The sequence below is a fragment of the Aphis gossypii genome, chromosome 2 (assembly GCF_020184175.1).
Source record: "Aphis gossypii isolate Hap1 chromosome 2, ASM2018417v2, whole genome shotgun sequence".
NCBI lineage: Eukaryota > Metazoa > Arthropoda > Insecta > Hemiptera > Aphididae > Aphis > Aphis gossypii.
The window spans coordinates 5,360,649-5,374,058 of NC_065531.1; the positions used below are offsets into that span (position 1 = coordinate 5,360,649).

Consider the following 13,410-nt stretch of genomic DNA (forward strand, 5'->3'; position numbering starts at 1 on the left):
GCACGTTAAAACATGTTTTAAAATTATTTGTGTAGGTATTTTATAGTATTATTAATTTAAACCTATATTAAAATACTGAGTTTGTGTCTCTATCTGTATAAAATAGTATAGGCAAATTCCAGCAAATATTTAAGTTCGCAGTACCTACTCATTTTATGCACAGGTTTTGAGTAACAATAATACCGGTCGGTAGAGGAGGACGACTCTTTTAGCCGGTCAAACGCCACGGGAGGGCACTGCCACGGAGTTCCGTGCACGACCAAACCGCACATAAGACTAACATATTATAATAATTTATGATCGTATGATATCGATGTTATCGCATATAAAGAAGTTATCTAAATCTATACGCGTACTATATACATTATAATATAGTACCTATACCTATACTCAGATTGCAGCGACGTAGGTGAAACGTAACTACAGCACGATTTTGAACTGTATCCCCACATTGCCATCGGATAGGGGTAGTTTTTGTCCGACACGGATAGCCTTTTGCGCTGTTATTGTTATTATTATTATCGTTATATATACTCGGCGCGCGCCGTTTCCGCAAAGGTCCGGGGATTTCAGGTCGCATGTAAATCGACTCATTGTACGCGAAAACGTGAACAGCGAGTGTGTTGGATAACCTGGACCCAGAGGTATACATCGTGCATAATATATAGAGTTTATACAATTTATTGTATATATATATATATATATTACATCGTTATCGTTATTACAGCGTGCCCATTACGTCGCGTGCTCAAAATGACAAATTTTTCAGCACGTCTCGACATCTGCCACCACCGACGAACCTCATTAATTCCGCCTCAAGCGACTTGTGCGAACGTGTATCGCCAAAGGGATCAGAGTCGGGAGAGGGGGGAAAAGTCTGTTTGTTGACTACCGGATATCCGCGCGCACGCACGTTTTTTTTCACGCGCGAAACGATAGTATACGACAACGACGACTTACAAACACAAAACTAGGTCGTTTCAAAGAAAATAAATAAATAAAATTCGAAGTAGAAACGGTCGAACCCGTAACCCTGGCACGAGTCGTCGCGGCCGGTCAGTCGCAGCAGCTACTGTTGCCAAACGATTTTTCTCGTATTGTGTATTCGTTATATTTTATGTTATTATTATTATTTTTTTTTTTTTTTGTTCCGTTTTTGTTACGACCGAAACCGTTTTCATTACATAAATAGCCTAGATGTGCGTCTCGACATTTTGGCATTAGTGTGCATCTCTAGAGTCCTACAAAACGGCGTACAAGCCGTGTTACCGCACGGTCCGAACCTATATAGTACTGTATGGTGTAGAACGGTTAATAACATTAATTTGTTGATAACTTTTATCCGTTACGAAATATACAACAACGGAATATCGATGCGTTAGTTACAGTCAATAACATTTTTCCTAATTAATAATTTTGTAACGTGAAATTCGATTGTTTAATTTATTCATGATCTTGTGTATTTTTCGCAGATATTTTTAATCACAAAATTTTTTTTTAATTTTATAATTCAATAAAACTCAAAAAAATTCTTTGATCGTACTTAGTAAAATATTATAAAAAAATTTAATTAGTTGAACACTTTAGTTACACTTAGAGCTTAATAAATATTACCCTCATACATTATAATACTTTTGATTTAATAAATTTTATAGATTGTTTGATTACTCAGTTAGTCCCATTATACATTGATACATTGTGTCATCGTACACTATATTATGTTATATCTATGTAATATTTTGTATTTTTATTTAGTAATACATAGATAATCAATAAATATTTGTATGCCTATCGCATCATTTTAAAGCATTAATATTCTTCTAAGTGTAAACACAAGTAAATCGCAATGCTTTTCTTAGAATTAGAAAAAAAATGTAATACTATATAAAGTGATATGACTAGTAACAGTACATTATTAAATTTGTAACTATAAGTTAATTGCAATATTTTAGGTGAATATTAATTCTAACTACACAATTTATAAAATAATAATACTGTTAATTGATAATTCATCAAATCTCATGATAGTGTACGTGTGTACGTTTAGAATCATTATTTTTTATAAAATAATGATTTTCTATTAAATTCAAATTTAAGCATAGCTATTTCTACAATGACGACTAGTTACATTCGAAACCTACTATATAACATTATGTAGTATATTAAAACCGACATTAAAACTTGGCATTTTTTTTTATTGTTTGAATTATATTTATATTCAAAATAATTTGATTTAAAGAACAAAAAGAAAAATTTATAGAATTTTCATTTAATAATTTATTAAGCACAAATGTTTGTGTTTTAAGGCCATTTTATAGATTATATTAAACAAAATATCAAAATGAGTTAAATCATTTTGAACTCAAAAATTATCGTGATGATTGAAAATAAATTTCCTTGATTGTTTTAAAAAAAGAATTAACTTAATCCGAAATGCTGAAACTGTACTTAATTAAACAATATTTAATCTAAATTGAACAACTTGTTAACCCATAATTTTATGTCGGATGTAACGTTCTATATATAATCTTACGAAAACGGGATTATAACTTTTTAAGTATTTGTATTTTCTCTCGGTGTTAGTTTGTATTCAGTACGATTCTCCTTGAGAACGTGCCATAAAAATAAAACTACCTTCACAGTATAAGTGCTTTTATTTTTTTTAAACTAATATTTCGCTGCGCTATTATCCTTTTCATTGTAACCGTATCAACCACCTTCCAGCCAACCCCGAAACATATTGATACAACCGTGGATTTCTATTTTTTTACGAGATCTCATTAAATTTTATGTTCATGTAACTCCAACAAAACGTACCTATGGTGTATATAATAATATAGTTATACTTACTAGTCCTACAATACTTGTTGTTATTCTCGTACCAGCCATTAGTTTTTATTATTTTCATAATTTAATACTAAAAATATCAACAAAAAAAAATAATAAAACAAAACGATTTGGTTGAGGTTTTCATGATATCATATTTTGTTTTATTACAATTTTGGTTTCGATACTTTTTTTTTATAAATAGAATAGATACCGATCACAACACGACTTTATAATATTATTTTGTCTCAGTATTAAAATCGAATAAATAAAGCGTTGTAAACGTCGAAACTCAGCGCGTGTTTAAATGCAACTACGCATAGTATTATATAGTATTGAGCAAACAGAAGTTTATTGCGTTTATCGGCTTAGCAGATACGGGTTAGGTTACACGAAGGAGAAAAATATTCGAAATCGCATTCGTTACGATGATACTTGGTATATTATTATTAATATTTGCACTGACCATATACATATTATTATAATATAAACGCTTTGGCATAAAGCTCAAAATTTATTCGTAGAACGTGCAATAAGCATCATGTTACGTATAATCGGGAATTTACGGTGCGTATATTATTATACAGGGTAGATAGAATATGCGAATTGAATATATTTGCAAAATCAAAAAATTATCTTAAAAAGAGATTTTTATAATATTATAATATTTACAAAATGCTAATACAAATTCAATTTGTTGTTTCAAACAAAAAAATAATATCATCCATATGGCGATTATTAATAGGATATGAGTACACTTGGTAAGACGTTTTTTGAAATTTTAGAATACTCGTGCAACCATAACACGTGTAATATCACTACAACTAATGGTTGGTTTGCAAAAAATATCTCTACTACGAATGCAAAGTGTATTTTAGACTAATACATGATACCAATTAAAACTGCATTAGTCTACCAATCTGGTTAATTAGGGTTTATGTTATATATTATATCAATATAAGTTAAATAATTACATCTTTACAAAAAAAATTGTCACATATAATACAATTTGACATTATTTTCCTGTCCAGTAAGTTATATTTATTTGAATAAACGGTAGTTAAGCACTAAATTGTCCATTTTGATTATTGATAATAATTGCTTAAAAATAATTAAACTATTATAATATAAAAAGGCTTTTTTTTGAGATGGGAGGGATCACGTATTTTAAATGTTGAGCGCATAACAGTCTTGGTACACTTTTCTAGTTCATGTTACTAATCCAATGTTCCAAAATTATCTCTTTATACTACAAACCAACGACTAATAAAACCCGAATAAAATTCATCCATTTATTAAGGTACACACTGTATATTGACTTTACCGTGTTGTTCTAAGAACGTCGGCAATCATGGCATTTAAAACGGTAAACGGAACTATCATACGCATCGCAATAACAAAACCATAATAATACTCTTAATCGCTTCCCGTTATATTATCTCAATCAAACCGTCATAATATTATATTTTCGCACATAGTTAAACTTTTCCATATTGTACAATATACATACTATTAGATGACCTTTGCTCTAATTCCGGAGTTTCACATTTTTTTCATTGTTATCATTAAATAACTGGTAAAATGAGGATTTTCGGTATAAAAAACACACCACGGACGTGACAGCGACCGAGTGGCAGAATCCCACACCCGACCCATGTCTTCAAGTCCATCGTGCGGCTTTTATACCAGTCTCGAGTACCCGACTCTACTATTCCATCAGCAATATACATATTATACGCCGGTTCGACCATAACGAGAATAGTCTTTGAAGAGGGTCGACGTAGAAAACAAAAATAAAGTTTATCCAACACACCGCAGACATTAATACATAGAAATAAACATGACGGGATAAAGTGAAGAGCGATAATACAGCTGAAAACGTTTTGAGGCTTAACCATCATAATAATATTAATTTGATGTACGTTCGCAATTTTAAAACCACTTAGGTACATGACAAACAAACATATAAGTTAAATCGAGGTAGTGTAAAAGTATTGTTGTCGCAAATGTATTTAGCCGTAATAAACGTATTATTATTACGATAATGTACAACATTATGTCTCCGATGATAAATTATTACGTAAGCTATCACTATAATATCGAAACAATTTTTCGAGAGGATCTCCCTCAGGTACGTCAAGTAATATTCTCGTTTCTATGCCTACTTGGTTAGGTATTTTTCCAACTTTGTCGTCTTATATGTCATCGATTCGATGTTAATGGGTGATAACTGAATTGAAAATTGCACATGATAGCATTTAATAATACTACGCAAGTGCCACATTCCAAATTCGTTATTATTTTAATTTTTTTAGGGAACTTTTTTTGAGTGTACTAGTGATATTGTGTTCCATCCTTTGAATTTGTCCACACGTAAATAACATTAATTTCAAATATCAAATACCTTTATTATAAATGTTACGTAATTTCCACATATATTATCGTGTACTTAATATAACTCCCTCTCCACTTCCATTTGAGCCTAACATAGTCTGCAAAGGCCATATGGTCATGCATTACACGTACTTGATCGATTTACTGGTTTGCTAGTTTCTCGGAACTCTTACTGCCTTGTTGTTCGGGCTAAAACCAAGTTAAACACGATATCAAACGAAAACTTCCATTCGGGGAAAAAATTCAACTAGCAAAATACTTATATGTATATATCATATATTTTATAGGTTAACGAAACTTACTCGGGATTCTGTGAACAAAGATAAACTTAATGCATAAACGCTGATCCAGAACACATAATATTATTATTCTTAAAATAAGTGCTCGGAATGAATGAAGGACCGTAATAGTATATTTTTACTTTCGATTACATTATCTTACCTGCTATCATTTACTAATTTAAATATTCGTTATTTTTAATTATATAATATTATTAAAATCAATCAACCTATTAAAACATCAATATAGCGTGTCACGGTAGATTACGTTTTACCACGGCCTGACTCGATTTTTGTTTATGATTTATTTTTTTACATTTCGAACTTATAGTATTACATTTTCATTATCATCCCCGGTTCTATAAATAAAATAAGGATCGCATACAAACGAAGTCACGCGCAAAGTTGTGGCAGAAAATAAATAAAAATAACGATGTAACAAAAAAGGTCTTACGGGTCCGCTGGCATGATGTAGTGAGAAGCGTCCGTCTGACTGCGGCGTCCCTGCGCTGTCGTCGACGTAGACGTCGCAGCTGCGTGACCGATGTTACGGTTGTTTTCGGCGGCATGGTAGGCCCCAGGGCTGTTTGTCATTCCGGCACCGCACCGCCGCTACGGCATCGCTTGCAACGACCTCGTGACCTGCAAAATACCAACCGACAAACGGACTTTGAATATCATTAATGTCACTATTAATATTGTATACATTTACATTATTATACTAGACGATTGTGAATACACTACGAGCCAACGGTTATCTATCGAAATTTTAAATAAATTCGATTTCTAGTTGTTTTTTTTTTTTAATATTTTACCTTTGGGTAATTAAATATACAGATATGCACGTCGACATTGTATAAAGTACCCGCTCCTCGATACTATAGAAATTCCGTTATACGTCAAAAACATGGATGGAAAATATTGTTTTTTTTTTTTGTTTTTTTTTTTTTAATTAGTGAAAAAATACGCCTTAACCATGTAAATTATAGACACCTTCATCGGATGTTTCAAAAAATCGATAACGAATGTTTTCAAAAACTTTGTTGCGAGTCATCAGTTTTCTCAGACTAAACTATCTACTTGTACGTACGGGGATATATTGTTATGATGAAGTACTGCGTCGATTTCTGTACCATAATCGATACTAGGCTAAATGTCGCGGTAACAACTGCAGTATTCATCACTCCTGCAGTAAGTATACCGCAGTGCCTATACGTCGTTTATATAAATTACTAACTACTATATATAATATAGTTAGACTCTAATATGCTTCATAAATTACGACTGCTGCTCGCACACTTAAAGTTATTGATCGTATATTTGCGTTTCATTTAATATATTTAAATTATAATACAGGTACACGTTGTTTTGATAACGATATAATATAGTATTATTATAAATTGTTTGTCTTGTTTTGACGTGTATATACTGTATATAAAACGATATCGGTGGAGCGGAATTTACCGGTTTTTTCATTTTTTAAGGTTGTAAAAATACGATTTTTCAACTATTATATTTTAAGTTTTGATTTTTAATCTTACTAGCTAACCGCTAAACATTCTTACATTCCTTAGGGGGAGGGCAAATAAATATTATTTATACAAATACTACTACACAAACCACCGTACAGTGTGTCTAAAAATTTGAAATGTTTGAAATCAATTTTATAAAATATAAGCGCATTATATTTCATAGTGAGTAAATATTATCATTTATAAATATTAAACTTCATTTGTTTCTTCTCTAAAATTTTGAGGTTTTTTGAATCTAATCAGCACAGGAAGGCTATGCGGCTGTAAGCGAAAATAAATACGATTTAAATTAGTAATTCAATTTACGAATATGTTTATGCACCTATGAAATTTAATACTTATTCAAATGAGAACTATATAAAACAAAAACAAAAATGTGCTTTAAAATGAATTACTGAATCTCACTAACTGATCAGAATAATAATTACATTAACACATAAAATATATTATATTACAATGTATTATTTGGATTCCATTTTATTGTTCATTATCTTGTCCCATAAACATTAAACATATTTACAGTTAAATTAAATTAAAATATACCTATAACATTATACGTAACTACGATGTACATTTATAAATATATTGTTCTAATTAAAAAGAATAATTATTTCGAGTTTGCATTGTTGGTTTTCAAACAACCTCATTCAATAATTAATTCGTTTAAATTACAAACTTAATTTTAATACTTCAAGATAATTATAATTTATCACAATATTAAACCTATTATCTATCATACTATAAAATATATCCATTCAACCAGAATAATAAACAAAAATTATTTCAGTTAAATATCATTAAAATAGTATTAAAATATTATCATGCCAAAATGATTGTAAATAATATTTTACACGATTAGATGAAATCTGTTTTACATAAATTCTTGGCTTTTAGACAAAGTTATAATTTCATCTTACATAATAATATTTCTTAGTAGTAACTCGGTATACTTTATTAATAGTAGACTAAGTTGTTGACTTTTTTGCAGTATAATATTAATAATTACGATAAGAAATTTTAACAGCTCTATGCCTATGTACCTATTTTAATAACAATAACTGAGTAAAATATACGCATTTTCCTCCATTAATAATGCATTCATAGGCAACGAATGAATAATTTCTAGACTAAACTAATAACACACATGACAACTATTAACAATGATTACTATTATAAACTATTATAAACGTCCGTCGAAAATTTCATAGACTTACACGTTAACACGCTTGCATTTGAAACATTGTCGTTACAATATAGTCACTAGAGACACGCGTATACATAATATGCATAATACTATAAAATAAATTTAAAATTGATAACATATTATATTTGTAAGTTGTTTTCAAGTCAATCCGAAGTAACTTTGATATGAAGCGTCGCGTTTTTCGTCATGACAATTCCAGCAAATTTTATATTCTATGGAACGCATCTAACATTCATTTTCTCAATTTTTGCTTATTTAAACGTAAAAAAAATTCTACACATTTTCAGTGTAATTTAACAATAACAATAAATGCACTGGGAATAGTAAAAGTTTTTTTTCTGTATCAATTACAATGATTTAATTTTTTAATGATTGAGATTAGAAAATATACATTTTTGAAACCAGTGTATCAATTATGTGCATCTCACATATTGTAAGAAAATTATTTCATTACACTACAACTTTCAAATGTTTTAAAACGCTACCATCCATACAACCTTATCAGGTAAATTCCATCCATATGTTCTTAAAACATCGATTCATTTTTAGTGTTTTTTTTTTTTTTTTTTTTTTTTTTGTCTATGACTCTACAAACTAGTATACACTTCTGAGTATAACTATATTTGTAATCAATTTGTTAAAATAGTCAGCAACTTATTATTTGGTATCATCCATTGACAATAAATAACCATAGGATAAAAATGTCTCATTTTATAATTAAAAAAAAAGAAAGGAGAGGACAGAGAAAAAAATTAATAGATAATTCTATGAATTTTTTTCTTAATCTAACATATTATGAAACACTTCGAAGTTTTTCTTTTATGCTTATAATTTCAGGCTATACAGTTTTATATCCGAGTGTTCCAGGCAAAGTTATATCGTATATTTTTAGTAACAATTACAAAAAAAAAAAAAAAAATATGGGATAAATTACCAACAATATTTAGATTGAAGTAAATTTATTTCATATGGACTATTTCAGAGAAAATTCGATGAAACTGAAAATAAAACGCCATAGAACTTTTATAATATGCCACATGCGTACATTAAACCATAACTACTAAAATTCTCATCATAAATTTTATTAGTTAAAACATGTACAATTTCAATTTGATTTTACATACTATACAACTTTTAAACAGAAAAGTCAATTACGTATAACTTTCAATTAAATGTAATCATTGAACCATGAATAATTTAATTTTCCTCAATCAGCGATATACGTATGATATGAACCTAGACAACCTAGGCTAAAATGTGGAAATAGAATTTTTTCTTGTATAAAATAATAAAAAACTGCAAAATAAGGAATTTATTAATTTTTAAATTAAAATATTATGTTAAAATAATATAACGAATTAAAAACTCTTTTATTTATGAACTCGTAAAGTAGGTTTGTCGTTTAAATAAAAGTTATTATTTTTGTATTTATAGGAAATCCCCAATACCGGAATACCAAAAACATCCATAACTACAGTGTAATAATATATCTGACAATGGTAATGGATTATGCGACACGGTGTCATCATATAAAAATTACTTTCCGGTTAATTGAAATACGACTAACTGTTTAATTGACGGACGTTATTACGAATGTATACTAGTCATATACACTATTTTCCATAGTTTCAATTTTTGAGTATATTTCACAAACATGAAATAAATATATTTAAAAACAATTTATAAGATATAAAAAAACGATTTATTGTTTTTTTAACTTAATTTGATGAATCACTGCAAAATAATATCTAAATATGTTTTGTACGCACAATATCACTATATTAAGTTACAAGGCTAAATAAAACTTGTGTAAAACATCTCAATAATTAATATTTTTATTTTTATGACATACCTAATTCCACGCAGTGTAAAAATATGTTATTATAATATTATAATTGGTATAGTAATTCAGAAGTTGGTTATTGCGAGTAATGAATTCATTGTCAAAAACGGATATCTTGAACAAACTTTGGTCTACTATTTTATTTTATTACTTCTAAACTTTCGGTTTATTGGTTCTAAACATATTTAACGACCAAAAAATTTTCATCGTAACTTATAAATTAGCAACAAAGTTTGGTGCTTGAAGAATTTTACGCATCATACCAACTATAATGATGATTTAAAACTAATTGATGAATATATATTATACATATACCTACGGTTTGAAACTTTTATTGTATACCTAATATTGATGAAAATCGAAGCAGAAACCTATAATTTTTCATTAAAATCATAAAAAGTTATTGAGCGTGTTCAAAAACATAATTTGGCTTATATAATGATTATTATTAATGTTTTTATTATCTAGCCGTTATAGCTGGTTACTTTCTATCGAATAATAATATAATTTCAAACAGATGTAACTTGATTTGGGTTAGTTTTTTTATGTACTGGGTATTTCACCAAGTATCGTTACATTATCATTTAATTATGTATATTATATAAATATTGAAATATAGTTTTTAGAATTTTCTATTCTTTATAATAACCATGTTTTTGAATACTTATATTTTAAAACTATTTAAAAAGTGTCTTGTGTTATACAAGTTTATTTTTGAAATGCAAACCACCTTTTACAGCGAAAAGTAACCTAAAATGTAGTACTTAAAATTTGAAATCATTTTATCATAAAAGTATTGTAAAAAAATAAAACAAAGTTAGCATTTTTGATGAATCACCTTGCGTAAATTATGACATTTAATCATAATTTTTTTTATATATTATTATGTTCTATGAAGAATAGCTTACCTACTTTAAAAAAATAATTAAGAGAGGGATGACTTTTTAAATTTGTACTTATAAATACTTACAAACTATTTAGGAACTACTATGAAAATTTGAATTAAAATGTTTTAAAATGAGTGGCTAACTTCTCGGACTTTTAAAAATAGCAGAAAAATAAATTCACCAAGGATGTACCTAATTTGCCTACTCATAACGCCGTGTTAAAAAGAAATAAAAAAAAAAGGTTTTACTGCTATTCAATGAATAGCAGTCGGCGAAGCTTAAGATGTAGTAGCTTAAAAATATTATATTATAATAAATATATGTTTAAAGATGAGTGAGTTATCATGAAACTCGTGTTATAATAATGTATTTTTATATTTTATGCGTCATATAATTGAGTATTACGAACCGTATACTACCATAATAAAAATAATAAATATAATTATTACGTAGAAGCAGATAGAAATTTTAAAATTTACTCTACGTATATAGTTTGCGCCTATCCATGATTTGGTGCTAAGGGAAAAAAGCACATTTTTAAAATGCATAGTATTTCCAAACAAAAATTTATAGAAGTATGTTTAACAAAGCTGAAGAATATATTGGGAATTATTCAAAATGTCTAAATTTTTAATAATTTATAGTATTTTTAACAAATCCATATAATCATCTTTTATCCTTTATGTTAGTTAGTATGTATTTATGGATTTATTGATGTTGTATTTCTGTTAAATTAATTAATATATATTTTCCAGTATATAACTATAATACTATTCACAATGTATTGAAGTAAACTGTGTCTAATTATTAACTCGCATGGTGAATAGTACGTTTTATTTATTTAATTACGTTGTTATTATTATATTCAATTATTATCATGTGAGTAACGATCAAAAATGTAAAAATATGATATATTTTTTTATTCTATTGTTCATGTTTTATTATATTTTGATCGCGGAAGCGGGAGTGGCGTAATTTTTCAAGTTACGAACATTTCGCATGCAATTATTTGCATAACAATGTTGATAACACCGCAAACGTTTAGTTTTTATTGTTATTCTTATCTTAATGATAAGAAAATAGTAAAACTCACTTCAATTTCAAAATAAAAAAAATAATTTATGGATGTTTAAAAATATACTGGGATGAGTAATTACCTCGCGCACGTCAAGTGAAGGTTAATAATAAGTATAACTTACAATCGATAACATTTTATTTATTATCATATAAAATTATTTATGAGGAAATTGTTACTAAAAATAAATAAATAAAACGAACTATATAATACTGTTAGTATTATATATACTACACATATTATAATATATCGCCATGAAACGAGAAAAAACTGATAATAATCGCTATTCGGTCTTTGGATTTTATCTTACTAGACGAGACGGCAGTAGAAATTGCCATGCACAACCAGCTCAGTCTTGTAGAAAATGTTTCAATATCAAACCCGCTCGGCTTACATTCGATTTGTCTGTAATAAATTCTAATGCAGTGGAAATAATTTAACCAGCTTAAATGTTATTTTGATCGCTACACGTCGTTAAATTTCCATGCATTTAAAATGGATTTGATTGGCAATTCGTATAAAAAAAAAATTGATAAAAATGGGACATTTAACATTTTTTTTTTTTTTTACTATACTGTGGATCATATTTGTGGAAATAAATCGGTATTTTTAATTAAATAATAACACACTAGGGTTACTAATATTGATTAAAAATTTTAAAAAGTTAACGACATTAACTATATTCTTATAATATATATATAATTGTTAATTAATATGTGATTCACTAAATACTGTACTACAAAAATAATTTGGTGTCAAAAAATCAATGTTATAGGTTTCAAGTACAAAATATTTTGGTATAATTAATTATCAAAAGAACTTATGTTATACAATTGTAACAACAACGAATGTTTTGATATAAAAAACATCCATAATAACCATTTTAATATTAAAGTAATTTTGATGATTCCTTAGATTTATAAAAATGAAATAAAACAATACAGCAAATACCAAAGATAAATCTGAAAAATGTGTAAACACAATTCCAAAATAAGTAATTTCTTTGTATGTACTAAACTTATGTAATTAAATTATGTTTTTGTTTAAATTACTTGACTAAAAATATAAAATACTATAATACTAGAATTTAACAATTTTTTTAACAGTACAACTTGCACCAGAATATTGTACGAACAGTTAATATTAAGTCGAAAATAATGATCATCGTCAAATGGACTTCATGGGTAGTAGAAAGGGTAAAATAATGTATAGTAAAATCTGAAATTAATACAATTTAACAGGTTTACATAATATGGAAAGGTGTGTCATGGAGAGTATAATTTGAGCTTTCAGCATTGCGAAAAACGATTACTAAGTACGGTCGAGACTGAGAATTATAGATGCCGGTGGGATATACGGCATGTAAGAAAG

At 28.0% G+C, this 13,410-nt stretch overlaps 1 protein-coding gene across 2 annotated transcripts in view; it reads right to left on the reverse strand.

Annotated features, from left to right (window-relative positions):
• LOC114129789 (TWiK family of potassium channels protein 7-like) overlaps window positions 1–13,410 on the reverse strand; it is a 101,430-nt gene that overhangs the window by 25,155 nt on the left and 62,865 nt on the right. Inside the window, exon 3 of one of the 2 annotated variants that reach the window (XM_027994627.2) lies at window positions 5,953–6,140. In XM_027994627.2, the coding sequence (XP_027850428.2) occupies window positions 5,953–6,092 (140 nt within the window). In that variant the 5' untranslated portion in view covers window positions 6,093–6,140. Of the gene's footprint in view, window positions 1–2,850; window positions 3,111–5,952; window positions 6,141–13,410 lie in introns of those variants that run through there. The other variant, XM_050199689.1, reaches the window with a different exon arrangement.